Source organism: Podarcis gaigeae (assembly GCF_964106915.1).
Source record: "Podarcis gaigeae genome assembly, chromosome: 12".
Lineage (NCBI taxonomy): Eukaryota > Metazoa > Chordata > Lepidosauria > Squamata > Lacertidae > Podarcis > Podarcis gaigeae.
Window position 1 is genome coordinate 49082681 of NC_139688.1, and position 26652 is coordinate 49109332.

The following is a 26652-nucleotide window of genomic DNA, read 5'->3' on the forward strand; positions in this document are numbered from 1 at the left end:
CCTCGCAAGACAAAAAACCCGCTAGGCGAAAGGGTTTTCCGTTTTTCAAGGCGCTTCACAAGACGAATTTCCCTATGGGCTTGCTTCGCCCCCCTTTACCCCCCTTTTTATAAGCTGCTAAGCCGCTAATAGCCGCTAAGCCGCTAATAGCGCTAAGCCGCTAATAGGGATGCTTCGCAAGACAAAAAAACCACAAGACGAAGAGACTCGCAGAACGAATTATTTTCGTCTTGCGAGGCACCACTGTATTTCTTAGCAGGAATGTATAATATGGTAACACCTGTTAAGCTGGTGTGGGGTATTAATAATGATAGTAATGCCATTATTTATACCCCAGCCAGTCTCATCCTTTGCAAATGGTAATTTATTATGAAGTGCTATTCCACTAAGGATTGTTAAACGTGTGGACTGTGGCTTAAGAGAACATTTTCATGACCAATCTAGTAGTTTGTTACTCCCACTCTGGTCCCTGACCACTTGAAATGTCTTCAGGCAGAAGCTGCCAACCTGTGCCCAGCCAGATGTGATTGGCCTATAACCATGCTGGCTAGAGGTTCTGGGAGTTGGGAGGCTGCCCGCATCTTCCCGCAGGTTAGCCACCCATATCTTAAGTGGTGATTCACTGACGGAGGAAATTCAGTGCCAGTGGCGTGCTCACATTATAGCTGCTGACAAATGGGGTCCCAAGGCGTTTTGTTGTTTTCCCAAGCTAAAAATGGCAAAAGTGCATGTCCGTATAGGAAAGCACTGCCTGTATTGATTTTAATTTTTGTTGACACATTTGTAGCCTTTGATCTTCTTTTTTTAGACAAATACAGAGAACAGCATGACCACCTGGGTCACACTGCCAGCTGTACAGAGCAAGAGAATCATGCACACAAGTCATTCTTAGCAGATATTTAGGAAGTCCTGGAAACAGCTCAGAAGCAGCTTCTATCCTTTCATGTCAGGGTGGCTTTTATTTTAAAATACTTTAAACTCTTCACAATGCTTGGCTAGCCATATTAGAAATCCAATCATCGCCACTGAACTAGCGGCTGTTTCATTCAAAGATGATCAAAATTCCTACATGGACATACAGTTCAGTGTTTGAAAAAAGGGGGTTTTTAAACCCCATGCCAGTTGTCAGACATGGCCATTGCTCACATTGGTTGCATGGAGTTTCTTAACATACTGAAAATTCTATTGCAGTTGAAGTAAACGGCAGAACAAGTGGGAAGCTGGACATTTTATGGTACTTGGTTAAGCCTATCTGCACAAAGTATTCCGAGAAAGTGCATACCAAGAATGTAAATGCTTATTTTTCTTTAAAAAAAAAGTTTCCCACACTGCTTTTCTAGTTTCATTGTGCTTCTTCCCCCTCGCCATTCTTTCCCCCAAGTATTCAATTACACCTAAAAATAATAATATTTGGATTATCAGCAGCAATTTCTACTAAACTATTATTATTATTTATTTATTAAATTTCTGTGCTACCCTTCACCCTAAGATCTCAGGGCGGTTCACTGAATAACAAGGACACAGTCCAGCCGTGGCAGCTAGACTTTTTTTTTTATTAGAAACGCCAATGCTTTAATCATTGATAGGCACAACTCAAACAGTGACTACACAAGTGACACTCCCTTGGGCAGCACAAGGCCATTTGCCTGGGATAAAATGGATAAGCCTTGGTATGCGCTGCTGTTCCTTTTCATGTTTGCATAATGAGTTCTGAAGAAACGGCACCAGGACGTTCATGTATAAAATGAAATGTCAATAAATAGTGAAGGTCATGCAGCTTGGCAACAACTGGAGAAGTGAGGAAAGGCGTGTTCTGTAGCTCATCTACTGTATACTGACTGAGACTCCTTCTCTATTGATTTTCATGATCTCTTTGCACTTGGCAACAAACTCTGTTGGTGGAAATGAAATCTAAACAAGCTCTTACCTTTGACTCCCATGGATAAGTCAGGGCCAGTACGTTGGAGAGCCATTGCAGAGCTGTTCCCAAAGTTTCTGAAAGGCACCAGTAAATCAGCACACTTCAAATCTTGCTTTATTGACGATGCAAAAACAAGGAAGAGAACTTTCACATGGAACAATCGCAGGACTGCATTTTAGTCCACATACAGTTACAGGCCACCCCAATCTCCGCCGACCAGTGTACGAGAATCCAGGGGTCTCGGCACTTAACCAGGATTTGTATTTCCTTTAATGAATTAGGCACAACAGATGCTATCGTGTCTTTATGATATACGGTTTATTTACACATATATACAACCTGAAGCTTTTCAATGAAGGATCTTGCAGTAGCAGCACCTCATAATGCACCAGCTTCCTCCATAGTAGCAGCAGCAGCATCCTTTCTCTGCCCCTTGTCTTGCTCTGCAGGGCACATCCCAGCTCAACTGTTCCTCTCTGCTTCCTGGATACAGTACATCACTTCCAACCCCTTTCCCTTTTATCTACAGTGGAAGGGAGGTCTCCATTCATTTGCATTCTAACACTTATTTCCTTTGACACTTTGAACTCCTAATGGTTAATCCCATCCCCAGGCAGCCACCTCACAGTGAAGTTTGCCTGATTTCATCAACACTTGTCGGCTCTTGATCGATTCCAGTCCGGCTTCCGCGCTGGTCATGGGACCGAGACGGCTCTGGTCGCCCTAACAGATGATCTCCGCAGGCAGCTGGATCGAGGTGGGTCGGGGCTGCTGATTCTTCTAGACCTGTCAGCAGCCTTCGACATGGTCGATCACGAACTCCTGGACCACCGCCTTGCCGATGTGGGGATCCAGGGCACAGTCCTTAAATGGCTGCGCTCGTTTCTCTCTGGTCGGGGACAGAGGGTGGCGCTTGGGGGGGAATTGTCATTGCGCCACTCCTTGGTGTGTGGAGTGCCTCAGGGTGCGATTCTCTCCCCGATGCTTTTTAACATCTTTATGCGCCCCCTCGCCCAGCTTGTCCGGAGTTTTGGGCTGGGTTGCCATCAGTATGTCGATGACACCCAACTCTATCTGTTGATGGACGGCCATCCTGACTCGGCCCCAGATACACTGACCAGATGTCTGGAAGCTGTGGCTGGATGGTTACGTGGGAGCCGGTTGAAGTTAAATCCTTCGAAGACAGAGGTCCTCTGGCTGGGACGGAGCGATATGGGATTGAGGGGACAACTCCCATCTCTTGCGGGGGTGCAATTAGTGCCAGCATCGTCCGTTAAGAGTTTGGGTGTAATCTTCGATACCTCCCTCTCTATGGAGGCGCAGATTACAGCTATAACAAAGGCGGCATTTTTTCATCTCCGCCAAGCTAAGCAGTTGGCTCCTTATCTCTCTCGCCCTGACCTAGCCACTGTGATCCATGCGACGGTCACCTCCAGACTGGATTATTGTAACTCGCTCTACGTGGGGCTGCCCTTGAGACTGACCCAGAAACTCCAGCGGGTGCAGAATGCCGCGGCGAGACTCCTTATGGGGTCTTCGCTGCGAGATCATATTCATCCGGTACTATACCAGCTGCACTGGCTCCCGGTGGAGTACAGGATCAGGTTTAAGGTGCTGGTTTTAACCTTTAAAGCCCTATACGGCCTAGGACCCTCGTACCTACGGGACCGCCTCTCCTGGTATGTCCCACAGAGAAATTTACGGTCTGCAAATAAAAACATCCTAAAGATCCCAGGCCACAGAGAGGTTAGGCTGGCCTCAACGAGAGCCAGGGTTTTCTCGGCCGCGGCTCCAATCTGGTGGAACGCTCTGTCACAAGAGACTAGGGCCCTGCAGGACCTGACATCTTTCCGCAGGGCCTGCAAGACAGAGCTGTTCCACCAGGCCTTTGGTCAGGGCGCAGCCTGACCCCCTCCTCTGGCAATCTGCACAGAATTTTGCTTGATGGTTGCCATTAATTTGATCTTAAGTTGATTTTAATTGATTTTGTAATGAATGTTTTTAAAATGTTGGACTGTTTTTATTGTTGTTAGCCGCCCTGAGCCCAGCTTCGGCTGGGGAGGGCGGGATATAAATAAAATTTATTATTATTTATTATTATTATTTATTATTATTTGGCTGGGATTACAATGTCCAATACACAGCCCCAGAAGCTTTTACATCTTCTAAGAACAGAGGCTTAGCAGTGGGTCCATCATTCCCCTTACTATCTTAAATACACACTTAGGTCTGGCTGTTTCCCCAAGCAAATTAGCTTTGACGCCCCCAAACCTTAATTAAATTCTGGCACCTATAAATCTATAGCTTTATATACTTAAACTTGCCGGCTTGGATCCTAAGATGTTAATTTAAGGAAGCTTATGAAAGGAAAGCTTCCCATCTGCTCCTCATTGCTGCAACATTGTGTCCCCCTCCCCACCCCAAGCTTCTCCAGAAAGGGGGGTGGGAGAGAGGCTCCTGAACAATATTCGATGGAGGGTGGGGGCTGCTGAAGCCAAACAAACAAAAAATGACATGCCAAATTTTGGGTGACTTTCCTCTCCCAAACAGCCCCCTGTCAGTATTCCTTCCATGAACCTCTTTGAGTTAACATATCTTAGGATCCAAGCTGTAGACCATGGGTAGGCAAACTAAGGCCCAGGGGCCGGATCCAGCCCAATCGCCTTCTAAATCTGGCCTGTGGAAGGGTCCAGGAATCAGCTTGTTTTTACATGGGTAGAATGTGTCCTTTTATTTAAAATGCATCTCTGGGTTATTTGTGGGGCCTGCCTGGTGTTTTTACATGTGTAGAATGTGTCCTTTTATTTAAAATGCATCTCTGGGTTATTTGTGGGGCCTGCCTGGTGTTTTTACATGAGTAGAATGTATCCTTTTATTTAAAATGCATCTCTGGGTTATTTGTGGGGCATAGGAATTCGTTCATCCCCCCCCCCCAAAAAAATATAGTCTGGCCCCCTGCTGAAGGTCTGAGGGACAGTGGACAGGCCCCCTGCTGAAAAAGTTTGCTGACCCCTTCTGTAGACTTTAGAAAACATATAAAATTCTGTAAGGGGTCACATGTTGACCTCAATTATATTGCAAGCACTACGTTCAGCTGTATAGAAGGGAGTTGTTATCTTAATTTCAGAGCCCTTTAAATATTTTTGGAAGCAAATGACAGCAATTCTATGCACGCTTGCGACCGGTCCTCACTGAACACACTTAGTGAGCATGTGTAGAATCAGGCTGCAGGTACTTATGCTATGTGATACAGTGTTTATTTGATGAATCATTAAATTCCCCCCGTCTTTTATGTTTATATCAAGCACCGCTTTTTAATACAGTGGACAAAAAGTGATCCCCCCCCCTTTCTTTTTTCTTCCAGTTTTATGTGCTGAAAGAGTGGGCCAGATGACTAAAACATACAATGACATTGATGCTGTTACACGTCTTCTTGAAGAGGCAAGTATGCCATCTTATTATTGAATAATAATAGCAATATGTGCCTTGAGGAATGTTTGTCAAAATCAGAAACTATTACTTTCAGCCTTGTTAATTGAGCCCTTTTCACCCATTGCATTTACATATGTAGGGGACAGCATTACTCTGCTTCTCATCGCACCCTTGCTGGCCATGATTGCTCCCCCGGTGTCATGTATTGGGTGCTGCTAGAGTGAATTGGGTAGGGGAGTATATTAACACCAGGTAAAGCAACTAGGTGGAATGTTCGCAACAGCAAACGTGGAATTTATTTCACGGAGACCTAATGGAAATTGGTAATACCTTGCTGCCATCAGTATTGAAATCATGGGAGATTTCAGTGTATAGCAATCTAGGGGGGAGGTTGAAATTTGGAACTATAAAGCTGATTTAGTGGCATTTGGAAAATTACTATTAACATCGTCGTCTGTGCCAGGATGACAGCCTACCTTTACAATATGCAAAGGTTCCATCCAGTGATTTCTCCCCCATCTTTAAGTCCAGGGTGAAGGAACAGTGGCAAGAACAAGCGCTGTAGGAAGGGCAGAGCAGCAACAGTGCTGCTTATCTTACATAGCAAAACACAAAAACAGTTATATGGCTTCTTACATGGTAATTGCTGCAGAGCCTCCACCCCCAGATGCTGATGTGCCTTCCATTTTACCACAGTTCTTCCAGGTCGTTCAGTCTCCTTGGCATGATCATTTTCTTCTTGTTGCATTTAGTCACTGTATTGTATTCCACTCTCACAGGATATAACTGGATAGGTGTTATTCATTATCTCTTAGCCTCATTTCTACACCTATGGTGCTTGGATGCTTACCAGCCTATTTCACAGGGCACTTGTAAGTCTTACTGCGTCTCCAGTTCTTTTGGGACTACAATTCCCATCATCCCTGACCACTGGTCCTGTTAGCTAGGGATGATGGGAATTGTAGTCCAAAAAAACAGCAGGAGACTAAATTTGGGAAACCATGAATCAGGCATCCCCAAACTCGGCCCTCCAGCTGTTTTCAGACTACAGCTCCCATCATCCCTAGCTAACAGGACCAGTGGTCAGGGATGATGGGAATTGTAGTCCCAAAACATCTGGAGGGCCGAGTTTGGGGGTGCCTGCCCTGAGTAGATGACACACACTGACCACTTGGAAAGAATGCTGCTTGTATGCTAACACTCATATTAGGGCAATACCTGTATATGTTACAAAATTCCGTGCAAATTTTTGAGTTCTCTAGAACTCTTCATCAGGCTTGTTGACATAATTAGAATTTTTCTTGCAGGCCAGCGTGGCTGCCTTTATTTTTGTATATAAATACTAAGCGTTGTTAAAAGGCATCAAGTAGCAATATCCTCAAGTTCCCTGCGCAGCGCTTTGCAAAATGTATGCCACTTATACTTGCACCCTCGCTGACAGTTTTCAAATAAAAGAGTAAGATCTGGATTTTGTTAACTTTCTCACACTTGAACTTTGGGCTGTGCTTTGCTATGCATAGTTGAAATACTGTACACAGCAGGTTTCCCAGATGATGTGGGTGTTTCCTCTGCAGTACAAAGAAAAGGAAATAAGCACAAATTATGGGTTTCTTCGTTTTGAAAAGCAGACTTTCTCTTCTTACCTAGAACACTGATTGAACGTACATGTGCTTTCAGAAAGTAGTCATTTTCTAAATGAGCCAATAATTGAGACTCTTTGTGTTTTTTTGTCCCCCCCTTTTTTTTTGTACAGAAAGAGCGGGATTTAGAATTAGCTGCTCGGATTGGCCAGTCCTTGTTAAAGAAGAATAAGACTCTGACTGAGAGAAATGAACTCCTTGAAGAACAAGTAGAACACATCAGGGAAGAGGTGAGGGCATCCACATGTGCCTAATACTGACATGTTTCTAGTTCAGTAAACATCATCCCACCGCTGCCCCAAGCCCAACCTGTTTGGTTTTATTTTGCCCTTGTATCTTGCTATCTCTTCCTTGTCCGTTCCATATGTTTTATTATGCTTTTATTGGAAGCCAAGTCAGATGGGTAGAGTACAAAAAATAAAATTATTATTATTATTATTATTATTATTATTATTATTATTATTATAATTATTATTATTATTATTATTATTATTATTATTATTATTATTATTGCACTATATGGGCTTCCAACTTAGGCAGCATATTAAAGCAGAGCCCTGAGCTTCTTGGCCTTCTAGATCCTTCTTTCACCCCACACTTCTGCTGCTTCCCTCACCTGTGACACTTTTCCAGGACTCCAGCACTCTCCTTGTTCCTCTCTTTCCTTTCCCCACCCCTTCGCCTCTCAAGGTACCCTGACACCTTACGGATGTTGACTGTTGCTTGATCACCTGCTCCCCCATTCCTACCTGTGTTCTTTGGAGTCTTTGCTACTGTAAACCCAATTTCCTGTAGTATCAGGCCTTTTCCTCCTTCATTATCCACATGTTCTACCGAACAGGAAAAGCAAGTATACTAAAGTAGAAAGCAAAACCCTCTTCATGTGCTGCTCTCGGACAAGATTTGTTGTGACGATTCTAACCTTGGCCTATTCTTCACCTGTCTTTTGCATCCTAATTTGCAGTTTCCATCAGTGTAATCTAGAGATGTCTCTGTTGGCTACTTGTTTTGTTGAACTAAGTCTTGCCCAACATGCATTTGTACTTTCCACAATCTCTTTAAAACATTGTTTGGACTGTGTTTGCAATTATATATTGCTGTTAATTTACAGCTGTCCCTAGGGTTTTTTCTTAAAAGAAAAAACTCTTAACACTTTGCTTTTCTTTATAGATCAAATATTTCATCACACGGCCTAATTAAGAATGGGTTTTTCATAATCACACAAATTTTCTTTGTTCCTGATTGACACAACCTACTGTTCTGGCTTTGTGTGCCTCAGTAGCATCATATATTCCTGTGCTATCAGCGGGATTGCTTGCCCAAAAGATGTTGCAATAGTTTAGAATGAAGTATCGTTTACATCTATTCACCTTGGGATTGACACTTGCATTGAATTGTAGACCACATGCTGAAAGGAAATATGTGCTAACAAAATGGAATACCAGAGACAACTGCCACTCTTTTAGGAATTGTAAAAGTCTACAGTGGTACCTCAGGTTACATACGCTTCAGGTTACAGACTCCGCTAACCCAGAAATAGTACCTCAGGTTAAGAACTTTACTTCAGGATGAGAACAGAAATCGTGCTTTGGCGGTGTAGCAGCAGTGGGAGGCCCCATTAGCAAAAGTGGTGCTTCAGGTTAAGAACACTTTCAGGTTAAGAACAGACCTCCGGAATGAATAAAGTTCTTAACCCAAGGTACCACTGTACTTTGCTATTTTACAGCATTTTCTTTTAGAATGTGAAGAGTGGTGTTAGGATCATGTGTCTCAGAACATGTGAGGGAGACATAATGAATGAATCTGCACATGTGATTGCACAGAAAGAATCTGAGAGAAAGAGGGATAATTTTAATAGGTGAATCTGTAAATGTAATGGTGAACTCAATTGATCATTTTATGTACCATTGGCACTACAGTTAACAGGACATACAGTATGTTGCTTCACAGCAACTTACTCAGTTCAGTAATGGAAAATGGTGATTTCTAGTTGCCATGGGATTTAAAAAACAAACAAACTAATGAGGATGATACTGGAGCTCCAGGTATCTAAATATGAACCAGACTCTCAATATCTCAAATATCTCAGCTGATTTCCCCCCACAGTGCCCACCCAACCAAATTTGAGCACCTTGTGGTCCAGCACTCTGGCATGTGTCAGCTGGCTTGCGCCAGAGCACAGGACCTAAAGGCAGAAAGTTCTGGGATCTAAGCAGAAGCCTGGATGGCTTCTATGATTCCAGGATGTCCCACTTAAATTGGGGGGGGGGGGTTGAGCGGTACAGTACGGTTCTCCTTTTGGCAGTATGAGAGGAAGATTGGGAGGGAAAACACGCAAGTCCAACACTTGACTCTGGCTCTTTCAGGCTTGTACACAAAGCATACACATAGGCCTTCTTACTGGCAACACCTTTACTGTGGAACATTTTTCCCTTTGGCAAACTCCTTGTGGAGGGCTTTTAGATGGGCAGTCAAAAATTTGTATTTCACCAGGCTTGTAACGGGTTCTGCTGTACCCTAAATTTTGCTAGCTGGTTTTTACTTCTGTTTTTACAGTGGTTTTACTATTACCTCCCTCCCTCTCCGCCCACCTCTCTCCTGTATGAAGATTGTGTTTTATTATACTGCCTTGGGCTGATATAGGCTGAACGGCAGTATATATACGTGTGTGTGTGTGTGTGTGTGTGTGTGTGTATAAATGTTTTTATAAATCAATCATGCTTTAGTGTAGTATATCAACTGGGCTTATAAGTAAAGGTTGCCTCCATGCTCAGCTTGCTGAATTTTCTAATTTGACTGAATTTTCTAATTCAAGGCTGGAAATGTCCTTGGCTAGGCACCTGATGTAAAACTTAATCCCCAGGGGGCAGGTGTTTTGCCAGAAGTGCAGTTACCTGACTTTTCCCTCTACTTCCTTTTCCTTAGTTTTTAAAAACACAACTTTCCTTTTCATCCTGTGGCATCATGCTTTTCTGTGTTCCCTTACAACCTGCTTAAATCTGATTTTCCTTCTGTCTCGAGGACAGAGCCTTTCCCCTTTCCCAACTTCAAATAATTGCTACTAACTTCTACCCTATGCAACTCTTTCCAGTAGTACTAAATTATGAAAACAGAGACTCAGACGCATTGTAAGGCACTAAAGAAAATGAGGTGAGTGCACTGGAGTCAACATTTCACTGCTTCAGACATAGTCTCTGAGTTGTGGATTGCAATGGATTATTTTTGTCTGTAAATTGCCTTTGTGAGAAGCAATGCTCATTCTAATAGCAAAAGCAAATGTATCATCTTAGCAAATACTGCTGGTCTTTGGTATTTTGCAGTATTTAAGTATCTAGCTGAGGGGTATCATTAGTCTTTGGAACCAGATCCTGTCTCCTTTGGAAATATGATCTAGGAGCTTCTATTAAATAAATACTCATTCTGGTTTAGTATAGAGGAGACCATACGATTTTGATGTCTGTTGTCTCACTTTAATGGCTAAAAGTTTCATCTATTCTCGGCAATACTCTTTTGTGAATACATAACAAAACAAAAAAGCATTCTGCCCATCTTTGAGTATTATCAGTTCAAGCACCAGTGGGTGGCGCTGTGGGTTAAACCTCAGAGCCTAGGGTTTGCCGATCAGAAGGTCGGAGGTTCGAATCCCCGCGACAGGGTGAGCTCCCGTTGCTTGGTCCTTGCTCTTGCCAACCTAGCAGTTCAAAAGCACATCAAAGTGCAAGTAAATAAATAGGTACCACTCTGGTGGGAAGGTAAACGGCATTTCCGTGCGCTGCTGTGGTTTCCCAGAAGGGGCTTAGTCAGGCTGGCCACATGACACGGAAGCTGTACGCCGGCTCCCTCGGCCAATAAAGCGAGATGAGTGCCGCAACCCCAGAATCATCCGCAACTGGACCTAATGGGGTCCCTTTACCCTTTACCTTTAACCATGAAATAAATTTAGTTCACAGCTTTCATATAAATTTAGTTCACAGCTTTCATATCTGTACGTAACTGCTTAAGATCTGTCTTCTTCCTGATTTGTCGTTGTGTTATTAAATTGGAACGAAAGCATTTTGTTGATGACATGCCAAGTTATTTAACAGGCAAGAGTATGTGGAGATATACTCTTTAGGATTATCCTTTTTCTTGGATGTTCAGTTTTAATTTGTGAACAAGGAGTCTTCTACCTGAGCGCATTTTAAGTGATGAATTTATTTCTGGTTTTAAATTTTAAATGCATTTCAGGTTTTGGGTTAGCTCAGGAAAATAATTTAAATTAAGCCAAGAAGTTCAAGTGTGTGTGCTTGTTGAGTGCCTATCATGGCCGTTTTACTCCTTCTCTTGTCCTTCTGCTGTGAGCTAAGCCACAGTTTGGCTTATTGTGTCATCTGAACCCGGGCTTGTGGTTTGTCTTGCTTTAGAACAAACCTTGGTTACAGCTCGTGGTTTCTCTGGAGCAAGAAAAACCACAAGCCCAGGTTCAGATGACGCATTAAGCCAAACCTGCAGCAACAGGATTGAGGGAGGAATAAAGTAGCCACAATCTCCTTGCTTTAAGCCTGTGCACCCACACTAAACCATGGCTTGGCTTAGTGTTGCATGTGAACCAGGTCACAGGAAATGGAACTCATGCTTCCAAAACAAAAAGAGGAACTTGAGGAGAACAATGGAGACACAGAGAGAAACAATAAAGACAATGGCTGTTATAGTTCATTTCCCTTCCAAAAATGGGGAAGGATTCCAACTTACAATCTTAGATTGTGTCTAGCTAGGAATGGCGTTTTGTTATATCTTGCTTGAAGTGGTTGAAGGCCTCTTGTTCGATTCACTACCAGGTTTTTGAGTTCTTCATTGGTGTCCTACTATTTAATTAAAAAACACTTATAATAAAATAGTGATGAATTTGCAACTTTTGAAATGAAAAAGATACGGAGAAGTAACCCTCCTTTAATCGTAGCAAGCACTGGAATTCTTGATCTGTGTTTTTCTTCCAACAGAGGGAATCTTCCTATGTCCTGTTTGAAGTAGATAGCAGAACCACACAGAGCCCGACACTCAATTTTGCTATCCAAGATGAGCTTGAAAACAAATGTATGACAGATTTCCCCCCTTCATTTGTTCAGGTTTCTCAGTTACGTCATGAGCTGTCCATGAAAGATGAGCTGCTTCAGTTTTACACCAGTGCTGCTGAAGAGAGCGAGCCAGAATCCATCTGTTCAACTCCGTAAGTTTGGGCCAGGAAACATGGGTCATGCTATACTGTCCATTTTGCATCCTTCTGCCCCATCTGGCATAGCCACATGATTTTTGTATTCAGCATCTGGCATCACCACATGGGTTTTGCATCCAGACTGCAGGTGAGCCTCAGCTCCCAATGAAAGGACCAAACGGTCAAATCGTGTCTGTATTATCTCTTGAGTACTCTTGATCATGAGTAGGTGTTACCAGCAGTACTCAGCTGTGGTTTTACTAGTCTCCTTTTGCATTCATTCGGTAGCATGCTGCTCCATTTGGACCTTTCTGGTAAATAGTGCAAAAATACAGCATACATACAGTTTGGTTACCAGCATTAGAAGTTTTGGGCTTCCATTGACTGGCAGTAGACCCAACCATAGCTGTCAACACTTCCCTTTTCTAAAGGGAAATTCCCTTATTCTGAATAGGATTCCTCGCAAGAAAAGGGGAAAGTTGCCAGCTATGGACCCAACTGATCTATGCAGCAATATGGAAGTCCAGGGCTGAGCTACAAGATGCAGTTCAGAACCTGATATTCATAGCAGGCCCTCACCAGTTAAGAAATGGGATAACCAGTCTACCTCCCTGACAGAGAAGTTATTCTTAGTTCAGTAATATGTCACTTTTGCTATATCCAACAGGGCTATGTTTTGAACCAAATCCTGTCCTTTTGAAGAATTTTATTCAGCAACACAACAGCATGTTAACAAAGACTGCTCAGCAGTTCAAATCAGTTCTTGAGCAACGAAAAGCCAAAGTCTTGTTTCATAGGCAGTTAACAGTACATTACAACCCCTGCTTGCCACTTTCCTTTTTTGTGTGTGTGTGCCTCCACTGCTGCAGCTTTTTATTATTTAATGTGTTGTAGCAGTCATGGAATCATAAGATTACTTTTTTTGCAAACCATCTCGTTCAGAGAGCTAAATTCCCCCCCGCCCTACACACACAGTTTGTAGCTAAAGGTTCTCCATTAGAAATGGGTGGAATAAACACAATGGCTTCATTTCTTTCTTTAATTTTAACTCTCTGACAACCTATGAAAATGCTAGATCTCATTTGGCTCTGGTTGTTGGAACTTTTGCTGTGCAGCTCCGCTGCAAACACTGCAAACAAAAGGGAGCAAAAATAAACGTGTCTAATGGGCCTCTTACCAGGTTGAAGAGGAATGAGTCGTCTTCATCTGTCCAGAACTATTTTCATTTAGATTCCCTTCAAAAGAAACTTAAGGACCTTGAAGAGGAGAACGTTGTGCTTAGATCAGAGGTAAAACATATCCCAGTATTTTGCCTACCACAAGTTTGCTTCTTTTTCCACGGGAATCAGGACTGATTGATTAGTAAGCTTTTACTCCACAAATTCTGTGCAATCTATAGATTATTCTCTCCACCCCACCCTGCTTCCCTCATGAATGTTTGCAAATATTGCATGTCAGTATTGACCCTTGTCTAAGGTGTAGATTTAAAGCACGTTCCTTCAAAGAGTCATTGGAACTGTAGTTTAAGGATGTTGAGAATTATAGCTCAGTTCCCAGGATTCCTGTGGGTGGGGTGTGCTTTAAATGTATGGTGTTTATGAAGCCTGACACCAACAGTAAGTGAGGTGGTAAGATCGTTCCTTGACTGCAGGCTACAGATAGTGGTGATGGTTACATGTTTGGAGCTCCCCTTGCAATCATTACAGTCCAAGCAGTGCTGGCTTTGGGTCGGCGCTGTCAAGGCCCCTGACTCTTTTGCTCCTGCTGTTGCCACCTACCTTCTCTTTCTCTGCCTCAATGGGCCCAAAAGGAGAGGGCAAAATAAGTGAGTAGCTCATCTTCTGCGCTGCTTCCACTCACTCTTGCTCCCTCGCTGGACAACTAACCATGAGGGTGAGATGAAGGGATGTTCTGGCTTATCCGCTGGTTTTGGTGCTCCATTTCTTCCTGGCTGTGATCATCACTCAGGAGAGAACAAGTGACCCCAATGGCAATCATGGCAAGAATGAGCAATAACTACCACTGACTATGAGCAATTGGGGGTCTGGGAGCGGAGACCAGTGGGGAGAAGAGGGAGCACTGAATGGATATATTGTCCTGACGGGGTTCTTCTCTCTCCCTCCCCCAACCCCCCCCCAAAAAAAACCACCTTGGTACCCATACACAATCTACAAATGGCTTTGCCACCCCATCTATTTGTGTACAGTAGCTTAGGGGTGATTTGCTCTGTGTCTGAAGGCCTTCATTTCCATAAACCTAGACACAAGGCAGATAGATCCTGCACCAGCGGAAATTAATACTATTTCATTGTGCGTTATGGATCTAGGCTGCTCCCCTTTGGAATGCCCTTAGTATATCATGCTTACTGTTCATTGCATGGCCAGTAAAGAGTTTTCCTGTTCATGCGAAGTTTTGAAAACAGTTTCCCCACTGTGAGAGCCGGAATGAGCGCTTTGTAACATTATGGATTAGCGTTTAGAGGCTGGTTGTAATGCACAGCATCTGATATAAGTAGGGATACTCATTTGATAGTCATGCTGAAAAAGTCAAAATGGCGATAGCTTCTTAACTAAGCATCACTCCCAAGATTAGCACCGTAAATGTTAAGAAGCTATTTATCAGGCTGGAAGTTACAAGTACAAACCTCCCTTGAGTTTTATTTACCAAAGTATGTTACAGACTTGTGTTTCTATTTAATCTTTTTGTGTGTGTTGTGTTTGGGGTGTGCTTTTAATAGTGAACATTTAACTCTTCCCCTGAATATGTTCTCCAGCCATTAAATTTGATGTTAATCTTTCAAGCTTTGCCTGTGTATATATCAAAAATCAATGATGACACCTAGTGGTCGTGACTTGTCATTGTTCCACATCGTCACAAGAGGGATGTGGGAGACTATGAATTACTTGCTCAGCCTTTTTCAATCTCCAGGCGTTCTTGAACTTCAATTCCCATCATCCCTGACCACTGGCCATGCTGGCTACATTTAGGGACCCAAGGTTGAGAAAGGCTGTGTTTGCTGATGTCCTGGAATTGTGGTTTGCTGTTGAAAGTTTCCCCCCTTTTTACAAGGCTAGATCCAGCAAGAAGTTAACACAATGCTAATTTTGGACTTCTTTTTTTTTAAAAAAAACAGGCTTGCCAGCTGCAGACCGAAACCATTTCTTTTGAAGAGAAAGAACAGCAGCTTGTCAACGACTGTGTGAAGGAGCTCAGTACGTTTTCTTCTTTCCTTGCTTTTTAACAGAATAATCAGGATGTTCTCATACAAGGGTTTTCTTTTGGAGTTTGTGCCATTTCTTTTGGAGTTTGTGCCATTTTTGTGTGCAATGCAAGGGAGCAGTCCCAGCACTTGGGTTGAGAACTAATGTACCTACAACACAGAACTGTTTTGTCCCTGTTCCCTTACACTGCTTGTATATTGAGAAAACCCACCCTGCAATTGCAGTAACACTTCAACAATATTTATGGCAATGGCTTTTTCTATGTGGCTCTGCAGCAGTTGGAAAAACCTCCCTAATGCCAGATTGCATGTTCTCTTTCTCTGCCTCTCTGTTCAGCGATAGCTTATAGTAGTACCTTGTTTATATTGATTTAGCAAGCAATTGCGATGCCAAATATTTTTCCATGCCAGCTCATTCTTACAATTGTTTCTTAAATATTTAAGGAGATGCAAACATCCAGATTGCAAGTATCTCTGAAGAGTTGGCCAAGAAAACTGACGACGCTGCCCGACAGCAGGAGGAAATCACTCACCTTCTCTCTCAGATAGTGGATTTGCAGAAAAAGGCAAAAGCTGTAAGGCTCATTAAAGTAATAAGCAAAATAGCTAATGTAGTGCCACCTTTCTGATGAGCCTCTTCTGTTCCAACACCTGTTAAAATATTTTTAAAGGAAGAGAAAGCATGGGGTGGCTAATCTGTTGTGATGTTTGTCTTTTTTCAGTGTACGGTGGAAAATGAAGAACTCGTCCAACATCTGGGAGCTGCTAAAGATGCCCAAAGGCAGCTCACAGCAGAAGTGAGTGTGCCTCTCTAATAGTCATGTTGTTATGGAGAAGGGAGATGCTTTCAGTTCAGTTGGTATCAGTAGCCTTGAAATGCTGTAGCCTCATTGCGTTTGGTATAATGGCAGAAGAATACGTAATTTGAATAAGAGATGAGCATATTTGTGATAGCTTTTGAATTCAGTTTCCTTGGGTCCACACAGTGTCTTTTCAGACTATAGGAATGAAACTGCTTAAAACCTTAAAAACTATTTCCTTGGTGCAAGCCTTTAACTTTTAAGATTAGGCCTACCCTCAGACAGGCTGAGCCTTCTGTGCTGTGAATTAAGTAAGGATCACAGATCATAATCTCCAGGATAAATGGATTTGCAAAACAAAAGAAACACTAAGGCTGTGATCCTATATAAAAGGTAAAGGGACCCCTGACCATTAGGTCCAGTCGTGACCGACTCTGGGGTTGTGGCACTCATCTCGCTTTATTGGCTGAGGGAGCCAGCGTACAGCTTCCGGGTCATGTGGCCAGCATGACTAAGCCGCTTCTGGCGAACCAGAGCAGTGCACGGAAATGCACTTTACCTTCCCGCTGGAGAGGTACCTATTTATCTACTTGCGCTTTGACGTGCTTTCGAACTGCTAGGTTGGCAGGAGCTGGGACCAAGCAACGGGAGCTCACCCCTTTGCAGGGATTCAAACCGCCGACCTTCTGATTGGCAAGTCCTAGGCTCTGTGGTTTAACCCACAGCGCCACCCGTGTCCCTTGTGATCCTATATACATGGGAGTAAATTGCAGTGAACACAATGGGATTTACTTCCAAAAAAATATGTATGTAATTCTTCGCTGTAAGAATTGTAGATAAAAGAGGATAGCTTGCAGCCCAATTCTGTGCAGAGGTGAGCATGCCTAAGCCCAGAGATGTCAGTGGTCTTTCAGTACACTTAACCTTGAGCAGCATCAAGCTGTATATTTTTCTAACTGTTCAATCCTTGGACTTCGCTCTTTGAAAATGTGGCCCTAGGAAAGTTCCAAACCAAGTGCGTGTATGTAAGGACAGAATCTGATTTCTTGCGTTTTCTGTTTTTTCATTTAAAAGTAAGGCGCTAGTCTTTCATTGCCACGCAGACAGCTTTAAAATTTGTCTGCAAGGCTGAAAGAAACCTGTGCCGTCTCCATGATCAAGTGATGGCTCTTCTGGGCTTTGTGGAGCTTTTTATCTAATAAGTTTTGCAAGATGACGATGACTCCATGCAATTTGCATCAGTTATTCAGCTTGTAGAGCCCAACGGAAACCCAGTCTCTTCAATGGCAAATTGCTGGGACCATCATTAAAATAGATACAGACAGAACTAAACGTACATGTGGAACGTACAAGTCATAGATGTTTAGCTTTTTATTATTTATTTAAAAGTGTCCTCCTCCTCATTTGCATAGTTTTCTGTAGCCTTTAGATAGCCCAAGGTTCCTGGAAATAATTTCCATTCTGTGTGCATTGCAGTTACGAGAGCTGGAAGACAAGTATGCAGAGTGCATGGAAATGCTTCACGAGGCGCAGGAAGAGCTGAAGAACCTTCGGAACAAGACGATGCCAAATGCCATATCACGCCGATACCACTCCTTAGGCCTTTTCCCCATGGTAATAAACCTGATAAAGTCATTTCTGAGAAACACATCTCATGCCAGCTGTGCCGCAAGTTTGATTAGCATTAGGAAATAGATCCCAAAACTAATTCCAGTAATAATAATTTATAATAATAATTTATTATTTATACCCCGCCCATCTGGCTGGGCTTCCCCAACCACTCTGGGCGGCTTCCAAAAAAAATATTAAAATGCTGTAATACATCAAACATTAAAAGCTTCCCTAAACAGGGCTGCCTTCAGATGTCTTCTAAAAGTCTGGTAGTTGTTGTTCTCTTTGACATCTGGTGGGAGGGCATTCCACAAGAAGGGCACCACTACCAAGAAGGCCCTCTGCCTGGTTCCCTGTAACTTGGCTTCTCGCAGCGAGGGAACCGCCAGAAGGCCCTCGGCGCTGGACCTCAGTGTCTGGGCAGAACGATGGGGGTGGATACGCTCCTTCAGATATACTGGACCGAGGCTGTTTAGGGCTTTAACGGTCAGCACCAACACTTTGAATTGTGCTCGGAAATGTACTGGGAGCCAATGTAGGTCTTTCAAGACCGGTGTTATATGGTCTCAGCGCCACTCCCAGTCACCAGTCTAGCTGCCGCATTCTGGATTAGTTGTAGTTTCCGGGTCACCTTCAAAGGTAGCCCCACGTAGAGCACATTGCAGTAGTCCAAGCGGGAGATAACCAGAGCATGCACCACTCTGGCGAGGCAGTCCGCAGGCAGATAGGGTCTCAGCCTGCGTACCAGATGGAGCTGGTAGACAGCTGCCCTGGACACAGATTTGACCTGTGCCTACATGGACAGCTGTGAGTCAAAAATGACTCCCAGGCTGCACACCTGGTCCTTCAGGGGCACAGTTACCCCATTCAGGACCAGGGAATCCTCCACACCTGCCCACCTCCTGTCCCCCCAAAACAGTACTTCTGTCTTGTCAGGATTCAACCTCAATCTGTTAGCCGCCATCCATCCTCCAACCGCCTCCAGACACTCACACAGGACCCTCACCACCTTCACTGGTTTTGATTTAAAAGAGAGGTAGAGCTGGGTATCATCCGCATATATTTCATCCGTAAATATTGAGAGGAGAATCTGGATCAATTCCTTGAATCTTCCCTTAAACAGAGGAAGGGTCTGAGGTTGTGGGTGCTACTAAACCCACTTTTGAAATAATTGCAGTATTGGTGATATAGTGAAATGCAAGCAGTGGCTGGAGCTATTAATAGGGGAAGACTAGCTAAATGGTTCCTTTGTGTTCCCGTAAAAGAAGCCCTAAGTATATCAGCATCACTGCATACTACAAAAATAGAAATACGTGTTAATGACATGCTGTGACACCATTTAAAATTGTCTTCACAGGATTCCTTGGCAGCAGAAATTGAAGGGTCAATGCGAAAAGAACTGCATCTGGATGATCCTGACAGCCCTGACTTAACGTATGACTGATGCATTGTGATATTTTAATAAGAAAATTAGAAATCAAACCTTTTTATGCAATCCCAAATTAAGAATGTCATCTCATTTCTTTCTAGCAAGGAAGGTAGACCTGAACTCATTACTTATAAATGGTCCTCTCTCTGTTGGAGAGGAAAGCAATTGAGAAGAAAGCTTAAGGATATTTTAAAGGCCAATTTTTAAAGAACTTTGGGGCTTTTGAGGAAGTTAAATAAAATGTTTTTCAGCAGGATTATAGTGGAAATTGGAAAAATAAACAAGCTATTTGCACCTTGAGTAGTGTTAAATCACTATTTTTGTTATCCGTCTTCTTAACACAGTTGAAGATTCAAACTTCAAGCTAAATAGCGAGGGGGAAATAATTAAAAACTTCCTATGTTTATTCTGCACAAGTAAGAAAGTGAAACTCAGAAATAGCGAAACAGGGCTGCAGAGTGCTTAAGCTTGTATATGTGGACACACTAGACAACTTTATAGTAGCATTATCTCAAGAGACATGATGTATAGCTGAAGCTATACAGGTGTAAGTCAGATCAGTATTTGGATGGGAAACTGCTGGGAGTCCATTTTGTACAACATTGAAGTAGCTCAGGACCACTGCATATGCTTTGGCTGGCACGCAGGGGCAGCTGTGTGGTGGTATCCGTAGTGTTTGACCACAGGATCAGATCACTGGAAATGGTCCCTAAAATATCTATGATAGCTTAGAAGAAATTTCCTGATCCATGTGGCAAAGCTGCAGTATGCAAGTAGTTTACCACGTGGAGCTGGTTATATGAAGTTCATATAAATGCTCAACATGTGCATTTAAAATCATGATGTGGCAACTACAACATCTGCTTTATCCTGAAGTCACAAGAAAATGCTTGATTTTGTCATTGCTGGCAATAGTTGACCAAGCTGCTGCTGCTGTATCGTTTTATGCACAAGCGCATTTTGTGGGCATTTTTTATCTTAAAAACCAAACAAGAAACCCCAAACAACTACTGCATGTTACTACTGCTACAGGGAGAATGCAACGAGTATAGGAGATCCCACAATTTTATTTCCATAGAGGATCTCCCTGGCTGTTCAAAACCTGCTTTTCTAACCAGAGCTATGCCTCAGGGTAAGAGGGATCCCAGGATCAATACAGGATCTTCCGGTTCAGTTAATTGCTTTCTCTCAGGATAGTTGGTGGGGAGCATGTAAGCGTTTGAGCCCAATAATTATTCCCCGTTTCATCCTGGCGTACAGTCTTGGCCACGTTTCAAGAGAACAGGGTCATTTAGTAAGTGATCTGGAAAATGGGAAATATTGTTTGATTAAACTTTAGTATCTTACAGCTCTTCCCCTTTCCGTAGAATGACTTTTAACCATTTGTCCGATTTTGTTCTCTCTTGATCATAATCACAAAGCTAATCTCTGAGACCATGTTTTTCTCTTACAAAAGCTGAGCTTAATATAATACGATGTCCCCGCAGACAATTTCTCTGCTGTGGGTGTTATTTTGCTGGTTACTAACTGCTTGTGTCTTTTGTCAGCCATCACAAGAGAGTCTTTGATGCCGTGCGAAACATCAACCAAGTGGTAAAGCAGAGATCTCTAACTCCCTCTCCAATGAACATCCCTGGGTCTAACCAGTCTTCAGCAATGAACTCGGTCATTTCTAGCTGCGTCAGCACACCACGATCCAGCTTCTATGGAGGAGACATTTCCAATTTTGTGATAGACAACAAGACTAATAGCATCATCCTAGAAACTGACTCTACTGACTCTGGGTCAGTAATGTATACTTAGAGTTTAGCTGTATCTCCAGAACAAGAACTTCCTAATTCTTTTCTTCTATTCAGTGACTATATGTTGGATGCTATACTAACCCTACATTATGAGGATAGTCAATATTGCTAGCCTAACATTGTAAGAAGGATCAATATTGCTATATCTGAGTGAGATATTCAGAAGAAACCTGATTTTCATATATTGTTGTGCTGCAGCCTCCTAACACTGGACAAGTGAACTATATTGGGTTGTCTTAAATTACTGGACACCGTAAAATTTGCAAACTAATGTTCACTAATTTAACACCAGTGTGGTATGGTTCAGGCAAATCATGTTTGTGTTAATGACTATATTTCCTTTAACAATTACTGTTAACTGGTTTCTGTTATTGACACATCCTCCTCCTAGTAAGAGAATTGTTTAAATCATTTTTGGGGTTTGTAATTCTTGACTTTTTTGTAACTGTGAGGCTTTCCTCCTCTAATTATCTGTCCATCATCCACATTGAGCCCCGAATACAACTTGATTTGGTTTCTTTGAAATGTGTGCAATCCCCAAAATGATTTTCTATGCTAAGAAATGCCTGACCTCCCTTTCTAATACATGCAGATCTATATTTATATCCATATTGTGTGTGTGTGTGTGTGTGTGTGTGTGTGTTTTAGCTTACATAGCTGCAAAATTGAAATTCTGATGACAATTTTAGAGAACAAAAAAAAAAATGCCAGCAGACAATAAGAGATGCTAAAAAGAATTTGAGAAACACATTGCTAAATACAGCGCATGGCTCTATGAAGATGTCAACCTCGCACGTTCCTAGGCCTGCCATTTATATTTTCAAATCTAGACTACTATAGTCTGCTGGTGAAGCAGTTAATTGGCTACGGAGAGCTCGGAGCAGTTTTGCTGGCATTTCAAATATTGACATTTTGGGTGTCTCCCCCCTCCCCCCTTCCTGTTGCTTGTACACGCAGTGTAAATTTAAGTGTGTTTTGTCCTTGTTTTAGAAATGAAGAAAAGAACAAAAAACCTGGAACCCCAGGAACCCCTGGCTCTAGCGACCTGGAAACGGCACTTCGAAGGCTGTCTCTTCGGAGAGAGAACTACCTGTCCGAGAGAAGGTTCTTTGAAGAAGAGCAGGAAAGGAAGCTGCGAGAACTGGCTGAGAAGGGCGAACTCCACAGTGGCTCCATCACTCCAACGGAGAGTATCATGTCGTTGGGAACTCACTCCAGGTTTTCCGAATTTACTGGCTATTCAGGAATGTCCATCAGCAGTCGCTCTTACCTCCCAGAGAAGCTTCAGATTGTGAAGCCCTTAGAAGGTGATAACAAAGCGCCTAGGCCTTTATCTGTTCTCCTTAGTGACTTTCTATGGTCTCTTCTCCATCAGCAGGAAGCGGGAAATCTGTGTAACACATACTCATTTTACTTTAGAGACAGCCATCCACGTTGCTTGTTTAAACTCTTCTGAGAAAAAGATTTCATTGCTTTTTAGTAAGCAATCTCTGGAGCAAGTGTGTTGTGTACACTCTAACATATCTCAGTGGTATATTTTTATAGTTCAGTAAATGGCATTTGAATTCCTAGTTTCATTCACATATTTGTAGAACACTGCAGTGGGGAAAGTAGCACTGATATGGAGAAGACCTGTAGAGACGTGTGGTGATTCATTAAACTGCAACTTGTAGAAGACCATTTCTTTTCTTTACATTCTGTGCATGCTACTCAATTACTTGCTACGGTTGTCCTACCAGTAGGTGTCTAGGCAACAGTTCCAAATCGCTTGCACAGTGGCACCTTGGTTCTCAAACTTAATCTGTTCCAGAAGTCCCTTCCAAAACCAAAGCATTCCAAAACCAAGGCGTGCTTTTCCATAGAAAGTAATGCAAAACAGATTAAGCCATTCCGGAATTTTAAAAACAACCCCTAAAACAACAGTTTAACATGAATTTTACTATCTAACAAGACCACTGATCCATAAAATGACAGCAGTAATCAATGTACTGTACTATAAAATAAGCAAGACAGTATTGTAGATAAAAATTAAAATGAATTTTTTCCTTTACTTGCACTGATGATAGTCCTTGTTTGAATGGGGGGCTTTTATCCATTTCCGCAGTCACACAATCAATCAATCAATCAATCAATCAGTAGCTGAACTGGGTTCCACACAGTCACAAAGCAAATGAACCGAAAAAGCCTCAAAAAATGCAAAATAAATAGCAAAAACAAAAGCGCCAGACTTAATCTGCTCAGGAAGTCCATTTGATTCCGAAATGTTAAAAAACTCTGATTGCTGCAGGCGCCCTGGAAACAATAGCTGACAACCGCATTGAATATTCAGCTTCCAAAAAACGTTCAAAAACCAGAACACTTCCGGGTTTTCGGCATTTGAGAACCAAGGTACCACTGTCTGAGTTGTTTTGCTGCCTTCAGATTGGCTGTTACAAACCAACCTCACAGCATTTGTCAGGCTGAACTCAGGACTAGGATGTCAGTATTCTTTCAATTCAAAGCACTGAGAGATGTTTATATTGCAGTCCGGTATAAATTTAAGTCCCACTTAAATGAAGGTCGCACAGAAATGCTTAGTTGTGTATTTGAATTACAGTCATGGGGTTTCTAACTTAAGTAAAGCTGCTCATTACTTGTTTTCATTTTTTAATGCATAAGCTATTTCAGGTCGATAGCAATATCAATCTATAATTTTTGTGTGTGTGCATAAAAGTAGCATGTGCTTCCAGCTCAAATAAGTCAAGAAAGAAATGCCCTCTGTAGCTTTCTTAAGATGCCCACATAAAATTCTTAAATCTCTCCAGACAGCCAATCTTCATTTTACTGGTTCTTATCATTGTAATAGGTTTCTGTCATCCACTTATCTCTCTGCTTTCTTCTTCAATAAACTTTCAGTCTCCATTTTCTCTGTCTCTCTTGATTTTTCACTTTATTTCCACCCCTCCCTTTGTGTATTGAACCTTTTCTTCTTCTTCTTGTATAGATCATTCATATTACTGGCCATCTTTCACATTTAAAATTATTTACCATGCATTCATTGTTGAGGAGTGAATCGAGCCCTTATAATTTTTAAAAGAACATTCATTTTGGGAGGAAATGATATTGAAATTTGCAAGAGAAGAAGAGAAAGTAATTTGGAACAAACACGTACCTTTTCTCACCCAACTGCATTTCATTGCACTTTGCACAGAGTTTCATTTTCTTACTTTTCACTCTTGTCAGTTTCTTAAGGAAATACTTACAGCAGCAAAGAAAAACAAATTCAGTGAGGGGTGTTTTTGTTTTTTTAAATTTTTTATTAGTGGTAGTGGATTATTTAGTTCCATTTCTATTATAGGTAAAAATCCCTGTCAGGGACCACTGCATATTCCTGCATTGTAGAGGACTGGACTAGATGATCCTAAGGGTCTCTTCCAACTATGATTCTATGAGAGAAGTTTTCATTATTTTAACATTTTTAATATTGTCTTTTAAACATGCTTCCTCCCTCCCACCATCATCTCCAAAAGCCATGTATAATTGTTTTTTTATAATGTTAGTTAACTGTAGGCACTATATAATGAAGTCAATAGAAAAGTACCTATCATTCCAGGGATCATTGTATACTTATCCAAATATTTATTTATAAATTATGAAACTGGATTGTTATATTTATAAACATTGAATAAATATTAGGCTCTCAGTCGCCACAGCCCCATACGTGGGAAAACGCCAAGTTTCTCCTTGTTCGATTCCTGTTCAAGTGAATGTTCTGCATGCAACTCTGATTTTTTTCCTCCACCATTGTCTCACTGTCTCAAAACAAAAAAACTGGACTGACACTTGAATGAGAATGACATGCTTGGGAAACTGTTTATGGGCCCCTCCAACTCTCCGAAACCCATATTATACCATCTAAAAAGTTTGTACAACAATGCTTGCAAAAGTAAGGGAATAATGTTGAATAATGTTGCCCTTACTTTAGCAATGTTTGCCAGCTGATGCCATAACTCTGGTGTCAAATATGATAGCTTAAGTTCCATAGCCATTAGTGATCTTTGCGATGACTCTCCTGGTCCTTTATGAGCAGTGCTGAAGAAACTAGAGTTGCCATTAAAGCATCAGAAAAATATTATAGAAAGTATCTGTCACTCACGTATATGTTTGAACATGGGATTATGTAAGCTTGGGTCATCATATGCTTGGGTCGTTTTGCTAAATTGAGATGGTCACCTGAAAGCCAAAGTTCTGCTGTCAGGTTGCTACCCATGCAACTTTGAATGAAAGACATAATAAAATATCCATTGCAGTTTTCCAATGCCCTCTTAGTTGATTTGTTAATTTTTGTTAATCTTCCCCCCGGCCCAAGTAGATACCTAGCCAAATAAACACATGAGGAATCCAGATGGATTTTGTCTACCATAAAAAGGTAAAGGGACCCTTGACCATTAGGTCCAGTCGTGGCCGACTCTGGGGTTGAATAATGTTGCCCTTACTTTAGCAATGTTTGCCATTGTCGCTTTCTTGGCCGAGGGAGCCGGCCTACAGCTTCCGGGTCATGTGGCCAGCATGACTAAGCTGCTTCTGGCGAACCAGAGCAGCGCACGGAAATGCCGTTTACCTTCCCGCTGGAGCAGTACCTATTTATCTACTTGCACTTTGATGTGCTTTCGAACTGCAAGGTTGGCAGGAGCGGGGACCGAGCAACGGGAGCTCACCCTGTTGCGGGGATTCGAACCGCCGATCTTCTGATTGGCAAGTCCTAGGCTCTGCGGTTTAACCCACAGCGCCACCCGCATCCCTTTTGTCTACCATAGTCTGTTCTAAACAGCATTTCCCTTTCTGAATCTTCTGTGATCTGTTGTGCTTGGAAAGATGGGCCCTGCTTTGAAGATCTTAATAATGAAGCACAAGGATGGTTAGGAATACTGTTCTGCCTTCCCTTCCTCCTGCGTGTCGCTCCCTGCCAAAGGACCTTATTTGACTTCCTTATAATGTATCGCAGGAGCAGCAAATTGCCCGGGCGATGAGCATAAGGATCAGGGGACTTCATTCATGGCCCCTGCAGCCATGCGCTTTGCTGTCCCTATCCAGTGGATTGATCTGCTGTGATTGCCTGCTATGATTGCCAAACCCTCTAACTGATGCTGATTAATAAAAACCTAGCATTGCAATCCTATGCACATCTACTGCAGAGCAAGCCCCATCAAGTACATTGGGACGTGCTCCCAGGTGAGTGTGTATAGGATTGCAACCTTCATTCTGTATTTCCAGTTTTTCATTTCAAAGGAAAGAGTTTTGTTCCTTTTTAGGGAGAAATAATAACAGCAAAGAACTGTCTTACCATATAAGAAGTATATAGATTAAGGGATCAAACTGATTGCCAGTAGAGATTAGGCGGTTTTCAAAGTTGCAGGGGCCACACTGGAATTGTATGGCTTGTCTCATTGGGGTTTTGTTTTGTTTTTATACTAAGGTAATTTTTATCTCTTTGCCTTCTGCAGCAAAATCTGTGTATTAAAGAGCGGGTAAATGTCTCATATTACATGGCCAATGGCTTGAGGAAGCCCAGTAAAATTCTTAAGGTTCCCCGTCTTTTGAATGGCAGTTACGCATGCTATGTCCCA

The 26652-nt window shown here is 42.3% G+C and overlaps 1 protein-coding gene across 23 annotated transcripts in view; it reads left to right on the forward strand.

Moving 5' to 3' along the window:
- The window catches only part of TRAK1 (trafficking kinesin protein 1), a 149937-nt gene that overhangs the window by 103222 nt on the left and 20063 nt on the right, over positions 1 to 26652 (forward strand). For 15 of the 23 annotated variants that reach the window (XM_083705610.1, XM_083705618.1, XM_083705619.1 and 12 more), the window contains 11 exons: positions 5286 to 5362; positions 7107 to 7223; positions 12099 to 12199; positions 13365 to 13473; positions 15318 to 15396; positions 15849 to 15979; positions 16127 to 16201; positions 17681 to 17818; positions 19173 to 19249; positions 20792 to 21028; positions 22037 to 22353. In XM_083705610.1, the coding sequence (XP_083561736.1) occupies positions 5312 to 5362; positions 7107 to 7223; positions 12099 to 12199; positions 13365 to 13473; positions 15318 to 15396; positions 15849 to 15979; positions 16127 to 16201; positions 17681 to 17818; positions 19173 to 19249; positions 20792 to 21028; positions 22037 to 22353 (1432 nt within the window). In that variant the 5' untranslated portion in view covers positions 5286 to 5311. Of the gene's footprint in view, positions 1 to 5285; positions 5367 to 7106; positions 7224 to 12098; positions 12200 to 13364; positions 13474 to 15317; positions 15397 to 15848; positions 15980 to 16126; positions 16202 to 17680; positions 17819 to 19172; positions 19250 to 20791; positions 21029 to 22036; positions 22354 to 26652 lie in introns of all 23 variants that reach the window. The other 8 variants (XM_083705605.1, XM_083705625.1, XM_083705626.1 and 5 more) reach the window with 1 other exon arrangement.